This window comes from Symsagittifera roscoffensis, chromosome 7, assembly GCF_963678635.1.
Source record: "Symsagittifera roscoffensis chromosome 7, txSymRosc1.1, whole genome shotgun sequence".
Taxonomy (NCBI): Eukaryota; Metazoa; Xenacoelomorpha; order Acoela; family Convolutidae; genus Symsagittifera; species Symsagittifera roscoffensis.
In genome coordinates, this window is record NC_087068.1 from 16,760,072 (window position 1) to 16,786,470 (window position 26,399).

General features: G+C 36.9%; 1 protein-coding gene across 5 annotated transcripts in view; it reads right to left on the reverse strand.

Annotated features, from left to right (window-relative positions):
* Nucleotides 1-263: 263 nt before the first annotated feature.
* Nucleotides 264-26,399, reverse strand: part of LOC134850921 (mucin-3B-like) — a 69,021-nt gene continuing 42,885 nt past the window's right edge. For all 5 annotated transcript variants that reach the window (XM_063866725.1, XM_063866723.1, XM_063866727.1 and 2 more), the window contains 13 exons: nt 24,917-25,064; nt 11,407-11,609; nt 10,178-10,463; nt 9,600-9,687; nt 8,630-8,820; nt 6,753-6,888; nt 5,866-6,251; nt 4,310-4,489; nt 3,838-4,043; nt 3,283-3,433; nt 2,976-3,078; nt 2,644-2,765; nt 264-701 (listed from right to left, as the gene is read on the reverse strand). In XM_063866725.1, the coding sequence (XP_063722795.1) occupies nt 420-701; nt 2,644-2,765; nt 2,976-3,078; nt 3,283-3,433; nt 3,838-4,043; nt 4,310-4,489; nt 5,866-6,251; nt 6,753-6,888; nt 8,630-8,820; nt 9,600-9,687; nt 10,178-10,463; nt 11,407-11,609; nt 24,917-25,064 (2,482 nt within the window). In that variant the 3' untranslated portion in view covers nt 264-419. The remainder of the gene's footprint in view (nt 702-2,643; nt 2,766-2,975; nt 3,079-3,282; nt 3,434-3,837; nt 4,044-4,309; nt 4,490-5,865; nt 6,252-6,752; nt 6,889-8,629; nt 8,821-9,599; nt 9,688-10,177; nt 10,464-11,406; nt 11,610-24,916; nt 25,065-26,399) is intronic.

The window sequence follows — 26,399 nt, forward strand, 5'->3', positions numbered from 1 at the left end:
CACTCTTGTACTTCGGCACTTTTGTACTGCCCCATCTGAGATATTGCCTCTACATCAACTTTACGCCTTAATTTCTTTTCAGCAACAAACAATGCCTTCTCGTGTGCAAAATCTGTGAACTTAGAAAGGGTAAAGAGTGTAGCCCGATCGCAATACACTTGCTCTCGCAAGCGTAGAAATAAATACTACAAGAACTAAAACACATGAATTGTTTAAAAGTTCCATGCTGCCTAGCTGCATGTAGTCTCCCAGAGAATCAAAACCAAGAGAATCAAAAATGAAATTCCGAGCTTTTCGAATAAGACTTATGAACAAGTTTAAAGTTTTAAACTAATAACTACGTCAACCGCATCTTCTACTCCGAGGAGTTGAGCAGGCCGGGTCCTCCGAGCGACTTCGAATCTATGAATCAGAGTTGTTCAACGAGTCGCCTGATTGCTGTTGCTGCTGCTGCTATTGGGCTGGTAACTCATCACTGACTTGCGTCTTGAGAACTTGGGGAATAATTTGGGGCCTTTTCTGTTGCGTTGCGTGCGTGCCGCTTTCTCTCTGTGTAGATGGTACTCTGTAAGTCGACTGTTGAAACGAGTCACTTCAAAAGGACTTCTGTTTTGCAGAAAGCGATTGAACAACATTGTGTCTGTGAAGTCGCGAAGGAAGGGACGAAGTTCTTTGGATCTTGTCTGAATGTAGCTGTTGCGCTGCAGCAAACAAAAAATAAGATCACACAATGAATTGTAACAGGTATTCAGTATCCCAATTTTTCGTCACAAAATTTTACACAGTGGCAAAGCAGAGCTTCGTACCACTACGATACAACAAACAAAGCTGGCAAACCAGCCGGCGGGAGATAAGACGAAAGCCACAATAAAATTGCGAAAACGTCCAAAAAGTAGATCGACCAGATTTTTGAAAAAACTCCAACTTTCGAATTTCAAACGAAAACATAGCCAACAGACACTTGGAAAAAGTCAATAAAATGGCCTTAAAGCTCTTTGAATTTTTAAATTTCTGGAACAATTAATGATTGACACTTTTTTGATACGCTTAACCCAATTTGAGAAAACTGGATCAATTGGTAAGATTTTTTACTTCCCTGGCAAGTCTAATAATTAAATGTCATGTTCGATTAAATGACAAATTAGAAGTCATTCACGTTTTAGTGACCTTTACACTTTCCCTGTTTGATAGTGGAGTTTGCCTTCTTTTTAACAAAAAAAAAATGAGCTGAAATTTCGAAAAAAAAAATCAAAAGTCAAATTTCAAAAAGCCTGAACAAATTTTGACATATCCTGGAAAAAAAATCATCGCAATCTATACAAGAGTCTTAACTACCTTCATCGAGCCTTAAAAATATATGGACTTGAACATTTGTATTTCAAGAGCAATTTATAATTGGCACTAATTGATAAAAGTAACCAAATTTGAAGAAAAAAACTGGATTAAAAGGAATACCTCGAAATACCTAGAAATTAAATTTCACTTTCAAAACTGGAAATCAATCAACTTTTTGCGCCTTTGCAGCTTTCATAATATGAGAGTGCATTTTATTTACCTTCTAGCTAATTAACTTAAATTGAACTCAAAAATGCATATATATATGTATGGATGCACTTTTATCGCCATTAGACCATTTTAAGACTTTTCCTGAAAATAGACAAAAAAGCCATCACGAACTCAATAAGACTCTGAACTACGTTCATCGACTCCAAAACACTTATATTATTATTGCAAAATTTACACAGAGGCGAAGTTGCACTTCGCATACACAAGCAAATATATTACCGATAACGCTACTGGGAAAAACTGAATGAGTAAAACTTTGAGTCAACAAACTTTCTTACATGACGCGCGCAAATTATGAGTTTACATAACTGCTATGTGACGCACGCCAATTATGAGTCTACATAATTGCAAAGTGACGCAAGCCAATTATGACACATTAGCAGTACCAGTCAATTTGAAAAAAAAATTTACCAATTAACATGCCTCAATATATAGAGCAGACGCATTTTAGATAGTATACGAAAAAGTTTAATAAAAACATCCAACCCTGCCCAGGTTCGAACCCTCTTATTTTGTTGCTGGTCTCCTTCCCTACCTCTACGCTACAGATCCATGATACCTTGAAGTCGAAGTGTTATTTGTAATATAATAGTATGTATTAATATCCTTAGCATTGGCTGTACTTAATAGCTGGTTATTGATCAAAATGAACACATTTTGTCGCAACAATATTTGCGACCTAAATTGAAAAAAAAGAGTTCATACTATTACACAAGCTTTGCTTGTGTAAACACTGCAAACAATGTTCAAAATTTACGAGCTATGAGTCCACGAAACTTATTAAATCAAAATTGCCATTTTTAGGCACAGGTTTCACTTGAGTATACACACAGAGGCGAATCTGAGCGTCTCAAACAGAAGCGACAAAAAACGACAAAAAGCAGCTTTATAAAGTGAAATAAGAAAGTAGAAATAAGCCTCGAATTAGTAAAACTTTTGCCACGTGCTATCAAATGAGCCGTTTATTTGCGAATTGGGTTGGAAAAAAGTAGAGCCATACTTATACACTGCCTTCGCTAGTGTTAAGATGTGTATCACGGCGGTGAGGGTTAGATGAATAAATGATTATCGGCGTACCATGAAGAGAGGTCCGTCTGGGCGGGTGGGGTCATACTCTACATGCGCGTCCACTTGATAGAGTAGCTGGACAAAGAAGTGGAGAAAGCACTCTGAGATGTACTCTCCAGTCCCCGTGGTAGCTAAACACGAACAGACATGCAACCACTCAGTGAACAGACAAGAAATATTATCACAATACTATCAAATTATGTAGTTTTATGACAGTTGGAAGAAAGCAGTATCAAAGAACTAACCTTTTTATTAACTAGCATCTTTATTGTTATTATTATCGCAAGGGTAATTATTATTATTAATGAAAAAATTATTGGCAGTGTTGTGTTGTGTGTTACCTATGTCGACGGTGTGGGTCTTCTGCAGACTCTTGCGGTCGAACACTAGTCGCTTGAGGGAAGTGAAATACCTTTCAGGCAACAACTTCTTCTCATCCCCACACTAAAAAAATAAACTGTCGTAAAATAAATACTGTCAGTTTAGAAAACTGACAAATAATTCATTCGATGTGTTAAAATTTGAATAGAAAATTCATTATCGAAGCTAAAATGACATGTTTTGATTAATTGAGTATTATTCGATACACTGTATACACAGAACACTACAACTCCAAATTTTCAACCCGTCTCACCCAACTGGACTTACCGACTTGACGAAAGATGCCCTGTTGTCCAAATCCACGATCAGCACCTGATCATACTCTGAGACGTCGGGTCTTAACTTGGAATCCTGTGGTACCAGAGATCCAATTAGAAAGGGAGTTGGACAGGTAGCCAGGTCACAGCCAAGGTCCATGCTAGAAATAGACGTAGAAATGAATCGATTACAGAAAAACAGCACATCCAAAACAATTCGAATCAGACTTTTCTGAAAAAATTATACGTTCAAAAATTTTATGAAACATTTGTGTTTGTTTTACAAATTTGAACATTTTTCAGCTCTATACTCCAATACATTATTTTGAAAATTTTCCTGGTAATTTTCCTGGTAATTTTATAAATTTGATTCGATGAATATTGCAAGGAAAATAGTCTACAAAAAACACGTATCAGTGTCACGAAATCACCATTTACTGAATTTTCTTGAACATTTAATTAGGTTAGCTCAACGCGAAGTCAACGCAAGGAATGACGGTGGATTTCGCTGCAACGGCGGTACATGAGTCGAACAAAAAGGGTATCTTTTTAGAAAGCAGCAGACCTGGTCATGGGCACAAACACATGTTCCCATTTGAATGGATACAAGAGTGCGTGTAGTGCCATCGCGCATGAGGAGAGCACATTCAACTTGGAGCTCCACAGCCACACTTTCCTCTCCAGCAGGAGAGAGGCGAACACCATCACTAGATTTTTCGCCTCCATGTATAGAGGCAGGCAGTGTAGGTTCACGTGTTCGTACAGCGTGTCCTGAAAAAGGGGATGGTTGTTTTGTTCATCTGAAGATTAAGATCAACTGCACATAAAGAAACAAAACCACCAGGTCCTTCGAAATATCTCCTTGTTTAGAGCAAAAGTAAAACCACTAAAAAGCAAATTTGAGCGTAAGTTCCCAACAAAAAACGAAATAAAAAATCATCACGACCTATACAAGAGTCTGAACTAGGTTCATCGACTCTTAGAAAGGCTCTGGTCAGTTGTGTTTCTTAGCCTTGAAGGTGTTGTGTTCCTCATACCTTGTAGCTCCTGGTGATCTCCAATGTAGTCTCCCCCTCCCGCATGTGTGGATGTCTGATGTAGAAGGGATACTTGACCTTGATGCTGTTTCCGGGCGAGGGGGTCGCACACTCGTAGAGGGACTGCAAGAAGGTGAAGATGTGGATCTCTTTCTTAAGTGTCTTCAACTCGCTACAGATCTACAAACAATTATATATTTCTGATCTTTTATGTCAACTAAGTTTTTTCGACGTCAGGCTTCGCACAAACATGGCTATTATGATTGGAAGGGTTACAATTCGTAACAGGCGACAATTCGTAGCAAGCGGCAATTCGTAACAAGGCATTGGCAAGTAAAAAAAGCTTGCTCCGCTTCGCTTTCATTCGGCACAAGAGGAATAGTGCGCATAAATTACTATTTGCCCCTTAAATTTTTGTTACGAATTGTCGCTTGTTATCAATTTTCGCATGTTACGGATTGTTGCCTGTTACGAACTTCCGCTTCAAGATTATGATTCATAATTAATGAAAAAACATTTTTAACACAGAGGCGAAGCTGAGCTTCGCACCACTTGCGATACAACTAGATCTAAAAAAATGAATGAAAATAGTTGTGACGAAACATGCCCGAACAATAGAATGCAAAATTAGCATCGGAACAAAATTAACCAAGCGGTGATTAACATCTTAGCCGAAACTCTTCAAGCCGAAACTTTTTCTTTTCATTCAAAACTAATTAATAATTTTTACGTCCCTCTTCCCCACATAACGCACACAGGTTCACAAAAACTTTTTTTGTACATCTAACGACGCAACAGGAGGCTTCTAAGCCGATATAAAACACGCCGAAACCTATTAAGCCAAAAAAAAACAAAGTAATTTCAACAAATCGAGCAGTAAAAGCGCAACTCACTTAAGAAATGCGGAGGGGAACGTAAAATTGTGTTTCCCTTGAAATGACCCACAACTAGGTCACTAAGCCGATAAAAAATATGCCGGAATAATTTGGGCAAAAAATATTTTAAATTCCAGTAAACCAAAACTGTAGGGGCAAAATTAATGAAAATTGCTTGCAGCAGTCAAAACGATTCTAAGACGTGGGAACTAAGCCGATAAAAAATAAGAAGACATGAGGCCGAAAATTTTTTTAAACATTTCTCGTTTATAAAAAAACAGGTCCTGCTCAGATTCATACTACGGCCCTTTGCGTCCCAGGCGTACTCGTTACCTCCACGCTACAAGAGCCGCAAACCCTAACAAATTTGAATTAATAATGAAACACTAGAGATGAGTCCAGAAGCACAGATGAGATGAGTCATGTGAGCAAAATTATTTACGGGAAAAAGTCTAATACCCGATTGCAATACCCTTGCTTAAATGTTCATATCTAGGAATAAAGTTTCAAATGCTTCAAGAGAAAAATGAGGGGATTTCAGTCGATGCGGAAAAATCGTGTTACCAATTTTAACCTGCTTTGAAGCTGATGTACGTACTCTTAACACCCGAAATAGCGTCGCTGTGGATAATTCAGCGCAAAATTTTGCTATTTTGTAGAAAAAAATTTCTTATTACTTACCTTATCGAACAATTCGAAACAGCGCTGCTGACTGATGATACAATACACAGTCGGTAAATCTTCATCGTGCAGTTTAGACATACCACTAGTCGCACTTTGCGTACTCGTAGCCGACACAACCGAAACTCTTCCACTTTTATTAGGAGAACCCAGCGCATCATCAGGCCAAATGCGACGACAGTATCCAAACATCTGAGCTCCTTTGTCATCCGTGAATATGAAAGAGTAAGTTTCGTCGAGTTCGGTCTGCTTCGGGGGTTCGGAACCCCCTGCGTCTGGGAAGCAGAAATTGGGCACGTGGGCAAAAAATGGACGCTCTTTAGGGTCTATGATGTCTTTGTGAGGATATGATGTGATTGTTACTGGACTATACTGCACTCCTCCGCCTGAAAAGATTCGAGGACTGTATAAACACGGAGCCAAAGTTTGCCAGCATAGCAAAAAAAAGTGCAACAGGGGGCTTTAAAACTGCAAAAATACAATCATCGGTGAAAAAGCTATGAAAAATGAAAATATTATGAATCATTTGTCTTCCTAGCTCAGCCAACTGTCGTAGCTGTCTCTAAGAGGTTACAAATTATCCTATGATTAAAAACGGATAAAATATTTCTACTACAAATTACCAATTAAAAAAAGCGAAAAAAGTTAAGTGACTTAGGGTTTGAAAAAAGAGAAGCCGTATTCTAAAACAGACGCTTGTGTGAGTAAACAATCAATTAAAAAGTAAGTAAATAAACTCGGAGAAACGATGGTAGAAATTCAATCAAATGCCAACCCTGCTCTTTGCAATAAAACATATTTTGTAGTTTATCTTTTTTCGCTGGCTTTCTTTCAGAAGGTTATATTCGAAAGTGTAAAACAGATTTCTTAGCTCATCTGATTCCAACCTTCAATTTGTCTCGTTTTGAGTCCCACATGTAATGCCACAATCATGATTCGCTCGTCTTCGGACTGCACGCTCTGGATTCTGTTCATGTCACTGGTTGATGCTACAGACGATACGCTGTTGTTACCGCCCTGGTCCTGATATATAAATAGAACATTTTCTCAAAGTTCTCAAAGAAAAAAAATTGTAAATGTTTTTTTTTATAGAAAACTAGCATCCAAGAAACTGCACAGATTGAAATTCTATCGCCATCATGAGCAATATATTACTTACATGGAAAATTACCTCGTGCAATAGGTGTCGCAAAGAGCAACTTTTGTCTCAATAAAAATGAATATTGATTGAAAAAGAACTCGCTTCCTCCCATTACAATACCCAATCAACGAACCAAAAAAGAAAACCGTAACTTATTTAAATTACGTCGGAGTTCTAGTTTGTTGGGGAATATCAATAAATTTTCGCAAAACAAATTGTTGAATCATACCCTTTTAGCAAGACTGCCAATTATAAATTACAAAAAAACATAGAAAAGCAACTTAATTAAAGTTAAAACCAAAAAAAAATAGATTTGAATAATGTCCAACTTTCAGATGAAAAAATATCACGTTGAAGCGTTTCAACTTTTGCATTCTTTTGTTGACACCCTTTTGATATAACTAGAGAACACTGGAGCAACAGTAATTTTAAATTGCGTTGGGAAATCTAAATATTCAACTCATTTGAAACAAAAATTCATTTACAATTTTTGCACCATTTGAAAATTTGTCAATGGAGAGCACACTTTCCATCTCGTTTAGCAATTGAAAATCAAAGTGGACTTTAAAAAAAAGAGAGACTCAGAAGTCAAACCGAGAAAAATCAAATTTGAATGTTAACTACTTTTCAGATTTTCTCTTTAAAAACGAGAAAACATTATCTATATAAAATTCTTCACTGCAATCGTCGAAAATTACACTTAAAAACATAGCCAACAGACTATTGGAAAAATGTCAAAGAACGCAAGAAAACTTACTTGTTTTCATGTCTCAGCTGTCGACTTTCTATGAAAAAACTGGATCGCCATAGAGCTCTTTGAATTTCTAGAATAATTTATGGTTAACACTTATGTGATAAAATAAACCCAATTTGAGAAAACTAGATCATTTTTTTTAATTTTAATTTCGCTGGGAAATCTGATAAAATTCCATTTTTGAATCTAGAAGTCAATCACGTTCATCGTGGCCTTTACACTTTCGCTGTCCGATAGTGCCGTGAACTGAAATTAAAAAGAAACTGACACTAAGCGCGAAATAAGTAAATTTGAGCCTGAACAAATTTTCCTTAAAAAAAATCATGACATATATAAGAGTCTTAACTACGTCCATCAACTCCAACAAATAGCCAATCAAAGATTTTAAAATGTAATGAACGCAAGTAAACAAAAGAAAACTGATTTTCTTGAAAAAATCTCAAAGTTCGAATTTCAAAGAAAAAAATAGATGCCCTTTAAGCTCTTTGAATTTCTAGAAAAATTTATGACCGGCGCTTTTTTGAAAACATGAACCCAACTTGAGAAAACTGGATCAATAGGTAAAGTTTCTATTCCGCTGGGAAACCTTAAATTTTAAAAAAAAAATTCCACTTTCGAAACTAGAAATCGTTCACGTTTTTTCGCGCCATTTCCACGTTCGTATTCGGAGAGTGCTAGTTACGTTTGCAGATGAATTGTAATTGAACTCAAAAAATGCATTATACCTAAGAGCATCAATATTTTAAGACTTTTTCCTAAAACAAAAAAAATCAACAAGACCTATATAAGAGTCTTCACAACATTTCATTACTCTTAATAAATTTTGAGAGATAGGCATCAAAATTTCTTTAATGACTATGAAAAAATACCTGATTTAAGGAGAGCGCACTATCTCTCCCAACCGACTGTGAGTCACATGCCGCTTCGTTGTCAAATGCTCCCGACCGCTGCCGAATACCACCTCGAGTATTCGTCAATTTCCCTTTCTCGAGACTTGCATTCTGAATTCCATCCGGTTCGTCCAGCGAATCAAGATCCTTGTGATCAACCCTTTCCAGCCCTGAAGTAAATTTAACATTTGCAGGCGATGATGATTTCAATTCTTCCTTGTCAATAAATTCGGCATCGGAGTAGTCGGATTTGAAATCACTTGTATCGTCGATATTGATATGGTAAACGTTCAACACTGTGACCGATCCATAAGTTGATATTCTTTTCCTACGATTTACGCCACATGAAAACTTTCTTTTGCTGCAACTTCGCCATTTATTTTTTCCCATGCTGGTTAATAAAATTATGACTAATTATGTCAACTGGTTCATCTGAATTAGGTGCATTGAGCATGCCAGTACCCTATCAGTTCGACTTTTTCTTGTCATAAAATTTGTTACTGCATAAATTGATGAATATGGTTGTCTTACTTGGTACAAAATCAATAGATCAAGCAAACAATGGTCTTGGTAGCTTCTAATAATATATCAACAATCTTTGCGGTTGCTTCAATTACTCTTGCTTGGATAAATCGAAAACCAAGAACAAGTTCGATCATCTTCACTTTTCACACAAAACAGAATAATTGAAAACATCAGGAAAACATCTGTTGGCATCTATTTATCGAGCATTTTGTAAACTGAATTTTTTCAAATTCTGAAAAAAGCTTCCCGAGCAATCCCCGGAAAAGTTTCTCCAAATAAGAAATTTTGATTTTTCAAAAAAAAATTCTGCAAAAAACAAAAAAAAGGCGCGAGCAAACATTGGAGTTAACAAAAATGCCTAGCCCTTTTCAAGTTTAAATTAACTTCCTTCATTTAACAAAATCGCAACGATTTTTCCACTCACCTTCGCTTGATGTCTCGTTTGCTGAGTCACAATTCAGATCCTCCAAACTCTTCGCCACTCCAAACATATGGTATATCTTGTCACGCACCTGAAAGCCACACGAGCAACAAATTACACCAACTCAAAAGGCAGGAGTAAACTCAACTAGCTAACATTCACAAATCACAATAGAATAAGCGCAGAGATAATGTTCATTTTGTTCATGGATTCGCAAATAGAGATCAGGAACAAACATAAGTAAAATTTAGAGCCAAAATACACATGAAACTGTGTGCCTCTTGGTCAAAAGGACCACTTGGCAATCATATTCATAGCAAGCTAACATAATATAAAATCCCAATCACGAAAAAAGAAAAATTGTAGTTTCTGTTTCGAGTTTATAATTTTGGAGAAGGATATTCCATAAGATCCTAGAGTTTTTGTAACCTAAGATCCCATAGCTTAAAACTGGCATGGTTGAAACTAGCAGATCCCATAGCTTGAAATGAGTACATGTATCCGTCCATTTCCATTTATCCTTGAATGAAAATTGGATCTACCATTTTATAAATGAAAACAGAAATTATAACAACTCTCACCCGTTCGTCTAACGAAGAATTGAGTCGGTCTGAGGAATCTGAAGTGCCAGCTGAGTTCAGACTCTCTGCGTCTAACTTCCCTTCAATCGCCTCTTTTCCCATCACTCTATTGGGTAAAATCTGGATTCTATTCACCATCTGTTGATATTTGTTCATCATCTGCCCTTGTCTTGATTGGGATGTTAAGACACTTGAGTTTGGTCTCGAGGCACTTGTGGTGTCTTTTGTTAGCGGATGGAAGACTAGGTTTTGATTCAGATTCGCACCCACGGCTTTCGCGTTCGAACTGAAACAAACACGAATTTGTTGGATTAGTAGTCATAAACCCGATTATTAACCAATGTGTAGTTTCAAAATGATAGCAGTGAAACACGAACTAGTTCAATGGTCTAAAAAAAGTTCAGCCAAGTGTATTTTGTGGCACCGGATCTTAGCTTCTTTACTGCTTTGAACGTACTTACGATATGATCTAGGCAGCTTATGCATAATTAAATAGCCTAGTTATACAATTTCATCTCATTGTCAAAAAAACTTAAGAAGGATAAATTTAAACAGCTCTTACTAATTAAGTTTTTTGACAATGAGATGAAATTTATCCTTCATAAGTAGTAACCGAAACTTACAAAACTAAAATATAGCCAACTGACAGTTGGAAGAGCAATGAACGCAAGGAAACTGAAAAAAATCGTGTCTTGTTTTTTAAAAACCTTCAACTTACGAATTTTTGAAGAAAAAAAAATAGATAGCCTTAAAGCTCTCTGAATTTGTAGAACTATTTATGATGGACACTTTTCGTAAAAATTAACCCAATTTGAGAAAACTGGATCAATAGGTAAATTTAATATTTCGCTAGGAAATCTGATAACTAATTTCCATTTTCGAAATAAGAAGTAGATCACGTTTTTCGTGACATTTTCACTTTTGCCGGTCGATAGTCGAGATTTCCTTCCTTTGAACAATAGAAATGCATTGAAACTTAAAAAAATCACAAGTTAAACCGCGAAAAATCAAAATTAAGCGTATACAAACTTTAAGACTTTTTCCTGAAAAAAAATCATCAAGACCTATTTAACGTTAGATACTACGTTCATTACTCTTAAAAAAGCAATTATCTAAAGCAGCTGGTATTTCAGCTTTTAAAATTCAACCTAGATTATCGTCTAAATTTAGTACATATGCTGATTGCTGAAAAAAGACACATTTAAAAAAGTCACGATCGGGGTTCGAACCTGGACGTAGATGTTGACGGCGTCATGCCTGCTTTCGTGTGATTGTTCGACGAGGAAGTATTCGATATCTGGTCCACACTCTTATGCAATCGTTTGATTCTTCTCTTCAACCTCACTAATTCCCTCTTCTCCAAATTAGTTCCTGGCTTCTGTTCCCTACACGAGATAGATCGACCCACATTTGGGAACTTCTGTTGCTGGATCTGTTCAACAGACAAAACACCTGCTTACAATTTCAAAGATAAGCACATGTGGCGCAAATTGTTTCGGAATTAATGGGTAAAATATAGCTCGATAAAGTGCACGTGACTCAAAGAACCGAATCGCGATTGTACCATGACCCAATATTACTATCACTCGAGCTTTCCTTTCAATATTTTACTATCATATTGTCATTTTTAATTCTACCAACTTTGAGCTTTGGAGCTATTTTATTGCACCATTCAATTGCCGCTGCAGTCAAGTGGTAAACCTTCGCACTTAGCCTAGAGGGAACGTCGTCGCTTTGGCATCGTTAAGCCGGGGTTCGAATTCCGGCCGGACCTTGTTTTTTTCGGAAGGTATAAACATGAATTTTTTTCCGCTTAAAATTGAATAGTCGGACTTTCAATTATCTGCTGAAGTTTTCGGGTGGTACTTTTTAGTGGAATCATTTTTTTCGGCTCAACTGGTTTCTGCTCAAGTAAGTAAGAAAACTTGTTCAAGGAAAAAAGACTAGTTCCCGATAACAAAACATTTGCTTTCGCAAGTTTAATAAGTAACTAGTTCAATCTGACTCCAATCAACGCTTTGAACTTTGATGTAATGCGCTAAAGTGTTCAAAGTGTTTCGAAAAAAAACTTGACAAGACAGAACCCACTGTTGAAGGATAAACAACCAATGAAATAAAAGAATGTTCACCATTGAATTTTTTCAACTCAAATCATCATTGAATGTACGTTCATCATTGAATGTACCCAAAAATTACATCCATATTAGCTGGACAAAAACAATATGGAAATTTTTTAAAAGAAAACAAACAATTAAAAGATGAAGAACTAGAAAAACTAAACGAGATATGGAAAATAGCTAAAAAGTTTTAAGATGACTTTTTAAATTAACTAGCAAGCTCGTTTCCAGTAGATAATCAGCACGCAAACAAAATAGTTGTTCTGATCAAGCTATTCAAGCAAAGAAACTTCAAACAATTTCAAGTTAAGCCATTTCTTAAACCGGTTTAAAAATTTTAGTTTCATAGGACAAATCGGTTAAATGGTAAATTTTTCAGAGCAAGCTTATCCAGCTACGAAACTTTGAAGATTTCAAGTTAAATTCATGAAGGCGAAAAATTCATGTTTTTCTAAGCAAGCTATGAAACTTTGAAATAAATTTCATGTTATTTCATAGACTGAATCGGTTCGCCTTAAGTTCAAGTTTTCTAAGCAAGCTATTCTAGCTATTTATCTTAAGAACGAAGCAAATCGGATGGCAAAAATTTCAACTTTCTCTATGGTAGCCAATCAAGCTATGAAACTTTGAAACATTTCTAAATACTTCATAGCGCTGATCGATCCGCGAAAAATCTAATTTTTCTCAAGCAAACCATTCAAGCTATGAAACTTTGAAATAATTCAAGCTTTTTCAGACCACAACATTTCGCCCAAACTGTAGTTTTTCTAAGTAAGCTATTCAAGCTATGAAACTTTAAAATACTTCAAGCCGTTTCTTAGACCGAATGTTTTTATGCAGTTTAAAGTTTTTGTTTGCAAGCTTTTCAAGCAAACAAACTTTGAACAACTTCAGGTTGTTTAATAGAGCGAATCAGTTGGCAAAACATAAAATATTCTAGATAAGCTATTCAAATTATGAAACTTTTATTTATTCTAAGCATGGCGGTTGCTGTTTTTAGTTGATTAGTTTCAGACTGAAATGAACCTGTAAACACATTTTTTCAGGAAAAAAGTGGGCAGTGACTGCCTAGCATTGAAGCTGAATTGAGTTCAACTAGTTTAAAGAGTTCTGTGCTTTGTTCAAAAAGAATTCTAGAATATTCCAGAATTTAAAATGATTTAAGTTCTTATAGAAACTCAGCCACTTAAACATTGAGCTCTATGGTTGCCCTGAATGATTCTTTAAAGTTCTATCCAAGCTTCCTTAAACATTGTGCTCGTTAGAGAAGTTAAAACAATGCTTCCATAGGTCATAAAGACTTTCATTCAACATAAAAGATAACTCCTTCAAAAGTTGAAAATTTTATATTTTTTTCATTGCAATTCAAGCTTGCTGAACTGCAGCCTATCAGTTAAAACTGTTATCGACCTTTGAACCAATGACTCTCTGGGAATCGAACTCCTGGCCTTTGTATCTCCAATCAGCACGTTACCTCGACACTAACAACGTAGCTTTCTGAAATCTATTGGGGTTTTATTATAGAAGGTCAGTTTCTGACGATTTGTTTCAAATTATTTGATGGAATAAGTCTAGTTCCCGATTACAAGTAATAAAAAGTCCAAATTAGAGTTGGCAATGAGATTAAGACATTTATCCACAAAGAAAATGACCAACATAGCTGTTCAGCTCTTCAGAGAACCGCTGTTGTGCCCCTAGCTGAGATATACATGCACTTTCTTCGCTATTTTTCTGGGCTGGGTTATATTATCTCACCCTCAAGGAACGAACACGGATCATACATAGTGGACCTCGAATACCTGACCTTTCTATTAAGAGGCGGAGACCTAACTACTTCAACACCGCTCCACTGCCGTTTTCATTGAAAAAAATTGACCGGTATGAAAAGCTTCGCTACAATATATTTTTTTAGTTCCGGGGACAAAAAATGCCGAACACACGAAGTAAATTTTTGTTCAGAGTCATAAAGAAACTGAAAATATCAACAAGACTGCTCGTATCAGGGCGAAGCCCTGAATCTTCCGACTGCCTTTTAAGGTTTATTGAGCAGCAGTAATACATAAAAAAAGTAAATGAAATGAAATGAAATTTTTTTCTAAAATTTGAAATTTTTTATGAAAATCATCCCCCCACACGCCATATAAAGTACAAAAAGATAAATTTCGTTCCTTGTAACAAATCAATTATGGCAAATAAGCTTCGTTCAACCAATTTGGAACGATTTATGAGACGGATTAAATCTCCGCTTACGCGTTAATAGCGCGAATTATATTGCGCGTTAATTGTCCCAAATTGGTCAAAATGGCAATCTTTAAACCCTCATAACTTTACGAAAAATGATCACAGGTGGAATATCTTTTCAAATTTGAGCTCAAGACAACAATACCTTTTGAATGATATAAAAAAATTCGGTCAAAAATGGCTAGTTAAAAAGTCGAAATTTGTCTGAAGAAAAAAAACCCACCCCGAGCACAAATATTCCGTTACTTTCGTATCGAAAGTCGGAACAATAATAACTAATTTCCTGGAAAATTTGAATTTAATTGAATCTTGATCTCCTATTCCCTCAATAATATTGAGTTTTCATACAGTTGTGGAACATGGCTCTCGATACTTTTTTATTTAACCTTAAGCGCGGTCAATTTTTCCTTCTAGAATAATCTGTTTCGTGACGTGTTCAGTCCGAGCGAAGGTAGTCCGACGCAAGCTGGATTCACTACAAATCTCCACATATATTACAATAAATCGATATCTATCAATACTTACGAAAATATTTCAATCACCGACCATAATTGGACTGTGAGTAACGCAAACAGATAAATACAAAAAAAAACGAAAGTGCTATTCACAATCACAATTCGCAGTTTAATTTTTCTTTCACTATGATTAATTTAGTCGAACTTTCACCCAGTTTTTCATAAATCGGATTGCAATACTGGCCCATGATTTGTCAACATACAGTGAAAACCAAATAGTAAAAACAAACTGTTCAATTAAACGCGATAAGAGATCTGACCGCACGTTTAACAAAACTCAATTAAAATCAGCAGCAAATTTTATATCATTAAGTCAACAGCAGAAACCAAAAATAAAGTAAATATAACAATTGAATGGTTAAAATTTAGTAACGCATATGAAATTTCGAGAACAGCTTCAATTAACTGACGCAGCTGATTATCGATTATATATTTTCTTGTGAATTCGCTACAGACAAAACAATTCAGCAAAACCTCAGGATTCGAACTAAACTAATAAGTTTGATTGCGAAAAACATTCCCAGACAAAATGTTTAGTTATATATAAAAAGTAGCAAAAAGTTGGAACAGACAGAAATAATTTTAAAAAACCATGTGCCAACTTCGAGCATTTTTTGCATATCAACTCATGTTTTAAGGTGACCTTGAGTCATAATTTGTCTGAAAAATTAGCTTTTGCATTAGCTTTTCTGAAATAGGTCATTGGCTAATTAAAAAGAGCAATTGTTACATTAAGGCAGATTTTTGCGAGCAATTTTGTTTTTCAGACAACCTTGAGATCACAAATTTGAACTGAAAAATTAGGTTTTGCATGCAAAATTTTTTCAAATGGGTCAATTGCTCTTTTCAATTATATTTGTCTGTCCAATTTTTTTGCTATAATTAGTAGCAAAAAGTTCGGACAGACAGAATTAATTAAAATGAGCAATCAGTGCTTTTCGACGCTTTTTTGCATGCAAAATCTGAAGCCCAGCAACCTTGAATTTTTTGTCAGACCAAATTCAAAATGCGAGATTGTCGATTATTCGATGATTATGCTAGCCTTATTTTTAAATAATGCGATGAACATCCAGATTTTACTATGGAACAGTTAGCAAAATTAGGTAAAAAATCGAAATCTAGAGTTATTTTCAACTGCAAAAAAAAACAGATTAGGCCGCGCAAAAAAATTAAACGGAAACGGAAGTTACGATGATCATATTATTCAATATTTGGAAACTAATCGCAGAAAAACATTAGCCACCCTGAGCAATAATTTTCCTGTTTCAAGGTTTTTTTATTCGACGCTTCGGATGCAATTGGCCGCCGATGTTATAGGTTTTGAGCGAAACTCTGCTTTATGAACTTTCGACGTTATGTTTATTTCAGTTTTAATTTCCGATGATTTCTAGACAGTTGCTCTTTTTAATTAATTCTGTCTGTCCGAACTTTATGCAACTCTCTATACTAATTATAGAGATGTGCAAAAAATTGGAGCAGACTAAAGAGCAGACTAAATTAATTAAAAAGAGCATTTGACCTATTTTTCTACATGCAAAAGCTAATTTTTCAGACAACTGAAAACTTTTTAAAAACTAACTTTTGCTGCAAAATGTACTCAAAATCGGCAGATTGCTCTTTTTTTATTAGTTATGCATGTTACAACTTGTTGCTACTAATTGTAGCGGAGGAAGGATCTACAGAGAATTTCTAAAATTTGGAATACACAATTAAATAAAAAGAGCAATCTGCCATCTAACAAATTGAGCATGCAATTTTCAAGTGACCTTGAGACATAATTTTCACCTTAAAAACTGCCCATTTTCAAAAAGTTGAAACAGACATTATTTAAACACCTTTTTCGGACAATCTTTGCATGCAGAAGCTATTTTTCTAGACAAACAAGTATGTCAAGTTCACCTGAAAACTGTCCAAGACAACTGGCGGATTGCTTTCTAAATTTAGTGTTAATCAATTTTGTCGGTTCTTACTTTTTGCTACTACTAATTAAATAGAGAGTTGCAGACAGAATTAATTAAAAGAGCAAATAGCCTAATTTTAGCTTTTAACAAAATTATCGGACAAGGTTTTAAATTTTTGAAAAAGTTCTGACAATGCAATGGCGGTAAAACTGCAATCGAATTTTCAAAACTTCATTTGAACGGTCAAAAAAGCAATGCAAAATGATTGCGATTTTTCGGAGAATTTCAGTTTTGCTTTATTTCAAGAGCACAAATCAAAAAATTTTCTCATTCAATAATGATTTGACATGCAATACAGTGCTGATTTAAATTATCCGGACAAAATGAACAAAACTTGAGTTTTCAAAAACATTTTTCTCCAATTGGGTTAAGATTAGACAAAAAGTGAACAGTACCAAAGTTGCTTAGAATTTCATCAGAATTAAAATGGTGCAATGTTTTCTCCGAAATTCTCAACCAAAATTTTATCCCAAAAATGGGTCATTTTGGCTTTTTTCAATTAATCAAGAATTACACTGAAACTACTAGGTTAATTGATGAGAAAGTTATATCACAAGAAGCCTCCTACATAGCCCAACAAACTTTAAGAAGGGTATATTCTCCAAAACATTGTATAAGCTAATTTATTTTTGTTTAATAGACAAAAAAGGTCGTTTTTACTGTATAAAACAGCAACTTTTTATTTAAAAACAATTTTTAAACGATTTGCAAATTTTTTTTGGAGAATATACCATTCTTAAAGTTTGTTGGGCTACGTAAGGGGCTCACTTTGGTATAATTATGTCTGAGATCGACTGGGTATTTTTGGCGTAATTTTTGATTAACTAAGAAAAGCCAAAATGACCCATTTTTGTGGTAAAATTTTGGGCCCGAATTTCGCAAAACAAATTACACCATATTAATTCTGCTAAAATTTTAAGCAAGTTTTGTCTTCATAAGTTTTCACCTACCTAAACTCAACCCAATTTGAGAAAAACGCGTTTTAAATTTCAAGTTTAACGCGTTTTATCCGGTTAATTTAAATCAGCACTGTATTTCAGAGCAAAACAAAAATGAAACGCCGACAAAAAAGCAAACACGATCTTGAAAGAAGTATTTTGGTCTCAATTAAATTTGAAGGGCAGAATTATTTCAGAAATTTAATACGTTGTCCGATAAATTTGTTAATGGCTAATTTTCCAGTCAGAAACTGTGTCTCAAGCAGGGGGGTGTTCCCCTCTCAGGAATTCCACCCCATGCCGACCCTAAAATTTTCTGGAGACGGATCCTAAAATTTTTCCAAAGGCGCCAATATATACTATATTTGAGGGGGAGCGCGCGGCGAAAAAACGCGATTTTTCGATCAACATTTTCCAAAAATTGCCTGAAAACGCTTTTTTGGCCTCTTCTTTCAAAACTCTACCGGCGGCCCAGAAAATTTAGTAAAAATGGGGCTTTATAGTAATATAGGAGAACTAAAAATCAATTTGGTCGAAAAAAAGAGGCCAAAATTTTCGACATTTTTTGAAAATCCAACCCCACCTCGAGAAAATCCTAGATCCTCCCCTGGTCTAAAGGATGTCTGAAACATCGAAATAACAAAATTACATACAAAATTTAGTCAAAATAAAAATATTGCTCTGTGAAATTAATTCTGTCTCTCCTAAAGTTTTGCCACTCTTCAGCTTTTGCTTACGAAAAGGGTAATTTGGTCTTTTAAGAAGTTCTGTCTATTGCGTTCCAACATTTTGATAACTATGAAAGGCCAGAGGCACAAACTGTTTCGGAGAACGTGTGGAATTAACTAACTCACATTCAGAAAGTTTCCATAGATTTTCGTCGACGGGGTTTTTCCATTGTTTTTAGGTGAAAAATTTGGGGCAGTAATTCTAAACTAGGAGGAATTTTAAAGAGGCGCAGAAATTTTGAATAGTGTAACGAGGCTACTCTTAGAGAAGAATAACCAAGAGAATGTGTCTAAGTGCAGAACGAAAGCCGATAATGTCGTCGGGCTGATACTTAAAATACTTGTTGCGGGCTTGCCAGCCGCATGACACGGACTGCTTATGAAAACACCTAGCCTTTTTCGGCCAGGAAAGCAGACGCCCGAGAATCTAGGCAACTTCGGGGTCCCCATTTGCATGGTACAGTGGATGAAAGAGTTCCTGATTGACCGGAGAGCGGGCGTGAACTGGAAAAACACCCTTATCCACCTCCGTGTGTTCACAGAAGGACTTCCCCAGGGTTCTCCTCCTCTCTCCTTTGACTGAGCTACTCAGCTTTCTCGTCCAAGAGACCACCCCGACGCCGAGCTCAGCCTCTTCGCGGACACTGCTGTTCTCGGAACGGACAGGTTCCTCGATCCCGCCGCTGCCAGTGTTCAACCAGCCTTAGGCCTCATTGAACACTGGTGCGCCAAGTGGAAATTCAGCCTTAGCAAGGACAAGTGCTGCTTTACCAACTTCACGCTCAATCCGAAGGAAAACAACAACAAGAGAAGGACCCCAGACTCGCCGAATAAAATCCCCTTGGCCTAACGTTGGACTGTCAGCTTACCTTCTCTGCTCGCACCAAAGAGGTCAAACTGAGAATGGCTACTAGACGAAGAGACCTCACAGCCATCTCGGGTCGCTCCACCGGTAGCTCCGATAAACAATCTCTGCAGAGCCAACATCGACATCACTAGAGCAGACGCCGACTATGCCCGGGATGTCATTGAAGCTTAACAGAACAACTGTGCCAGAGTTATCACTGGTTGCCTCGGAGTTACCAGATTTCCGCCCCTGCGTTGAACTTCCGCCAATGAGACACGTCAGCCAGGAGAGAGCAGCATAGCCTGCCTCCGCGAGCGCATGCTGCGAATCCCCCAAGACACCTACTCAGGGTGACCACTCTTATGAAAAAAAGTAGCGACCTCATAGAAAAGTACTAATAGCGACATTTTGGCGACCTTACCTAAGCTCAATTTTTCAAAACTTCCTGAAATCTTTCAAAATTTCAAATTTTTTAAAGCTCAAAACTTCCTGGGTCAGTTTAGTTTTGCCCGTGACATCTGGAAAAATTTGGTAATGTATAAACTAGTAATCAAGCAAACAAGTAGTACACACCAAAAATAGCGACTTCCACAGAAGTAGCGACCTTTTAGCGACCTTTAGCTGATTAACAACCGAGTGATCACCTTGCACCTACTGCACCACCAACAGCACGACCAAACCTCGTCTTAAAAGCAGAAGTCACGATTCCCCCGGTAACGAGGAAGCCGCTGACGCACACACAGTTCCGTGGTTTCCGGAGAAGAATGGCAAAGGAGCTCGCCCGCGTCAGCGAACTAGACATATTCGCCCGAGAATCAACTCAACACAGCACCGCCCCTACATAGCCGAACAAACTTTAAGAAGGGTATATTCTCCAAAACATTGTATAAGCTAATTTATTTTTGTTTGATAGACAAAAAAGGTCGTTTTTACTGTATAAAACAGCAACTTTTTATTTAAAAACAATTTTTAAACGATTTGCAAATTTTTTTTGGAGAATATACCATTCTTAAAGTTTGTTGGGCTACGTAAGGGGCTCACTTTGGTATAATTATGTCTGAGATCGACTGGGTATTTTTGGCGTAATTTTTGATTAACTAAGAAAAGCCAAAATGACCCATTTTTGTGGTAAAATTTTGGGCCCGAATTTCGCAAAACAAATTACACCATATTAATTCTGCTAAAATTTTAAGCAAGTTTTGTCTTCATAAGTTTTCACCTACCTAAACTCAACCCAATTTGAGAAAAACGCGTTTTAAATTTCAAGTTTAACGCGTTTTATCCGGTTAATTTAAATCAGCACTGTATTTCAGAGCAAAACAAAAATGAAACGCCGACAAAAAAGCAAACACGATCTTGAAAGAAGTATTTTGGTCTCAATTAAATTTGAAGGGCAGAATTATTTCAGAAATTTAATACGTTGTCCGATAAATTTGTTAATGGCTAATTTTCCAGTCAGAAACTGTGTCTCAAGCAGGGGGTGTTCCCCTCTCAGGAATTCCACCCCATGCCGACCCTAAAATTTTCTGGTGACGGATCCTAAAATTTTTCTAAAGGCGCCAATATATACTATTTTTGAGGGGGAGCGCGCGGCGAAAAAACGCGATTTTTCGATCAACATTTTCCAAAAATTGCCTGAAAACGCTTTTTTGGCCTCTTCTTTCAAAACTCTGCCGGCGGCCCAGAAAATTTGGTAAAAATGGGGCTTTATAGTAATATAGGAGAACTAAAAATCAATTTGGTCGAAAAAAAGAGGCCAAAATTTTCGACATTTTTTGAAAATCCAACCCCACCTCGAGAAAATCCTAGATCCTCCCCTGGTCTAAAGGATGTCTGAAACATCGAAATAACAAAATTACATACAAAATTTAGTCAAAATAAAAATATTGCTCTGTGAAATTAATTCTGTCTCTCCTAAAGTTTTGCCACTCTTCAGCTTTTGCTTACGAAAAGGGTAATTTGGTCTTTTAAGAAGTTCTGTCTATTGCGTTCCAACATTTTGATAACTATGAAAGGCCAGAGGCACAAACTGTTTCGGAGAACGTGTGAAATTAACTAACTCACATTCAGAAAGTTTCCATAGATTTTCGTCGACGGGGTTTTTCCATTGTTTTTAGGTGAAAAATTTGGGGCAGTAATTCTAAACTAGGAGGAATTTTAAAGAGGCGCAGAAATTTTGAATAGTGTAACGAGGCTACTCTTAGAGAAGAATAACCAAGAGAATGTGTCTAAGTGCAGAACGAAAGCCGATAATGTCGTCGGGCTGATACTTAAAATACTTGTTGCGGGCTTGCCAGCCGCATGACACGGACTGCTTATGAAAACACCTAGCCTTTTTCGGCCAGGAAAGCAGACGCCCGAGAATCTAGGCAACTTCGGGGTCCCCATTTGCATGGTACAGTGGATGAAAGAGTTCCTGATTGACCGGAGAGCGGGCGTGAACTGGAAAAACACCCTTATCCACCTCCGTGTGTTCACAGAAGGACTTCCCCAGGGTTCTCCTCCTCTCTCCTTTGACTGAGCTACTCAGCTTTCTCGTCCAAGAGACCACCCCGACGCCGAGCTCAGCCTCTTCGCGGACACTGCTGTTCTCGGAACGGACAGGTTCCTCGATCCCGCCGCTGCCAGTGTTCAACCAGCCTTAGGCCTCATTGAACACTGGTGCGCCAAGTGGAAATTCAGCCTTAGCAAGGACAAGTGCTGCTTTACCAACTTCACGCTCAATCCGAAGGAAAACAACAACAAGAGAAGGACCCCAGACTCGCCGAATAAAATCCCCTTGGCCTAACGTTAGACTGTCAGCTTACCTTCTCTGCTCGCACCAAAGAGGTCAAACTGAGAATGGCTACTAGACGAAGAGACCTCACAGCCATCTCGGGTCGCTCCACCGGTAGCTCCGAGAACAATCTCTGCAGCGCCAACATCGACATCACTAGAGCAGACGCCGACTATGCGGATGTCATTGAAGCTTAACAGAACAACTGTGCCAGAGTTATCACTGGTTGCCTCGGAGTTACCAGATTTCCGCCCCTGCGTTGACCTTCCGCCAGTGAGACACGTCAGCCAGGAGAGAGCAGCATAGCCTGCCTCCGCGAGCGCATGCTGCGAATCCCCCAAGACACCTACTCAGGGTGACCACTCTTATGAAAAAAAAGTAGCGACCTCATAGAAAAGTACTAATAGCGACGCTTTAGCGACCTTACCTAAGCTCAATTTTTCAAAACTTCCTTAAATCTTTCAAAATTTCCAATTTTTAAAAACTCAAAACTTCCTGTGTCAGTTTAGTTTTGCCCGTGGCATCTGGAAAAATTTGGTAATGTATAAACTAGTAATCAAGCAAACAAGTAGTACACACCAAAAATAGCGACTCCCACAGAAGTAGCGACCTTTTAGCGACCTTTAGCTGATTAACAACCGAGTGATCACCTTGCACCACCAACAGCACGACCAAACCTCGTCTTAAAAGCAGAAGTCACGATTCCCCCGGTAACGAGGAAGCCGCTGACGCACACACAGTTCCGTGGTTTCCGGAGAAGAATGGCAAAGGAGCTCGCCCCCGTCAGCGAACTAGACATATTCGCCCGAGAATCAACTCAACACAGCACCGCCCCCCCTCCCTGCAATACAACCAACACTAACATCAACTTCAGATTCGCCCTCGCTGAAAATTCAAGACAAATACGAACAACGAAAACAAACTGATGATCTTCCTGGAAAAGATCAAAGAGGAAGAACCGTACATTATCGACGTCTTGACAGTCTGGAGAACCATAATGAGAACCCCAGCAGGCCGGCTCTGCTCGTCGTAACAAGCAGAAATACAGTCATCCGCATGGCACTTGAGTACGTCAGCACACATGAAGAACACAATGAGGCAAAAAGGTAAAAACAATGACAGACTCCGAATCCTCAATAGAAAAACTCGCCTAAGTACCAGAAAGCCAAGATTCAGAATGCGGAATCAAGATCTGGAAAGCCCTAAACAAAATCAACAATATCACGTTTTTATGGGCCTCGTCTCACTGCGAAGAGGCCGGTAACGGACGAACCACTTGCATTAAAAAAGTTTCCAGTAAACTTGAAATCGAAAATGACTAAGTTATGGCATCACACGATAAAAACAAGCAGCAAAGTCAGTATTTTAAATTCGTTGACTGGAAAAATATTGCCAACAGTATGCCAAAAACTATATCTAACTTTTAAGCTTTTGAAAGAAAACACCAAAAACATTGCAACAGCAATAAGCTAATTGCGAGGAATCTACTTAATTTGCTGAAACATAATCAACAAACACGAAAGTTTCAAAAATAGAACTTGGCCAAAAAAAAACATTTCGAAAAGTGAAAAATTTATTATTGAACTTAGTGATCCAGAAATACTGATTCTGAGAAATTCAATATACGGAGCAGACCAATTCCGGTTTCATTGAAATCAAACAGTCAACTATCAAACTAAAAATAGAAATCAGTCCAGATTTTCTGATAATAAATTTGAATAAATCTTTAAAAAAAATGGAAGACAAACCTCAAATAATCAAATTTGAGCGTGATAAAATTTTCAGAATTTATCTTAAAACAAACTGAAAACCTATCACTGTCTTTGAAAACCTGTCTTCACCTCGTTCATTGCAAACAAAACGACAAAACTCTCATAAAAGGGCTGAAGGAAAATAACTACCATCAAATACCAAAAGTAAAAAAAGACATTGCGAGATTCCAGCTCGGGCCTCCTCAAGTTCCAATCTCTTTAGCCACCGCAGATTTATTTATATAATTGACAATGAACACGATAGCGTTGAGAAAAAATGATCGCATGACAATACGCCTGCCACAATACAAAAAAACATATTTTGATCAAAACGTTTTCAAAGACATAAAAAAAATGATGTCCTTCAATCTCTTCAAATTTCAAGAAAAAAAATTGACACTTGTTTGATAAAGTTGACCCATATTGAGAACACTGGTTAATTAGATAAATTTTTATTCAGCTGGAAATTCTCAAACTTTAGGACCACTTTGAGATCAACAGTGTTTTTTTTGCACAAATTGCCTTTGGTTTTCGAAAAGCGTGTTTTGCTCAGATGAAAAAAGTTCAAAGAGCACTGCAAGTTCAAAAGTACATTGTAACAAAACCTGTAGCTTAATTTGAATTTTCTAGGTTTTGAATTTTCCAGAAGTATGTTCCGATTTGATAACACTAGCTAATTCAAAACGTAGATATGTTAAAACTTCTGCATTCAGGGAGTCAATATCTCAAACAATTTTGTGTTTAAATTTCACCTTTGGAATTATTATTTTGATCGAAACTGGTCTCTTCGGTCATGAGCACGTTATAATTTGGAACTCATTTATGTTTGCTATTTTGTACGAATAAATTAAATAACCTCGTTTACCTTTTTACACTGCTGATTGTCAATTGATTCGTCTCGTTTGCTCTGCTCACTTAGTTGCTCGGTGTCACAGCATCCATCTAGACTTTTGTCTGTACAGTGGCCTACAACTTCTGCACTCTTCATACTCTCGAGAGAGAAAGACACATTCCTACAAAGACACTTCGAATTCGGCTAACTATCCCTCCTATGATACATATTTTTAAGTTACCAACCGCTTAAAAAACTAATCCCGGGTTTAAGCATCAGTTTGTAATTAGTAACCAATAAAATCCAGAGTTTCATCAGAGGAATGCGATTTATATAGAGGCGAAGCCGAGCTTCACACCTCTTGCGATACAATACAAACGTTAAAAAAAACATTCAAAGACAAAAAAATGATGCCCTTCAAACTCTTCAAATTTCAAGAAAACAATTAACACTTGTTTACACTTGCGAAGCAATGTGTATTAGTATGAACTTCCTTTTTCCAACCTAAGCCGCAAAATTGGTGCGGCACTTTTATGGTGCGGCACCCCAATAATGGTGGGGCACCTTTACAGCTTTTTGATAGCATGTGCTTTGATATTCCAATAGTAATAAGTTAACACAGTTGATGCATTTTAAATTCATCAAATGAATCGAAAAAAGTGATTTGTTTCAAACAACATAACAATAATGAAAACTCGGTTTCAGAAATTTTCTAACAAATTATTTCGCAGTTTTTTGAACCTCTTAATTTATACATTAAGTGGCTTTATTCTTTGCGATTTGTTACATGCAAAGTTAGCTTTGTTTGTGACTAGTGTTTTATCAGTGCTGCTTTATTCGTGGCTAGTGTTTGTCGGTTGTTAAGCTTGCGTGAATGAGTGGATAGTGTGCGAGACTCTAAATCACTTGCGATACAACAAAAACGTAAAAAAACATAAGTCGAAAAAATGGAAAACTTTCGTACGTCTCGATTAAAGAAACCTTGAGGCCCAATCTAAGCTGGAAGTATCTGCATGATATTTCTTGAATTCGTTATTTTGATGCGGGTTGAAATGGGTAATTTCAAAAATTGGACTTTACCCATAATGTTAGTTGTTTCTCTACTAAAATACGTGTGGAAATTTTCCAAGGACAATGTTTTTCTCCTCCCCCGACCTCGCATTATAATAAATTTCATGGTGCAACTAGTCGTTTTACAAGTATGAAGACCAAATATGTTTGTCATAACTTAGTTAATCCACATGTCAATTTTCATAACAATCGGATAACGCAAACAATAATCTAACTTGTCAAAATTCGCAGGCGGGGGAAAAAGAGCCAAATACTTCCTCACAGACTTTTCAAAGAAGGCGGTCTTTTAAAATCGCTAAGTAGTTTTTAAGAAAAACTAAATTTTTGCAAACATAGCCAACTGAGAGTTGGAAAAGAGTAATGAACGCAAGGAAACTGAAAAAAAAACTGACTTGTTTTTTTTCAAAAACCTTCAACTTTTGAATTTCGAAAAAAATAGATGCCC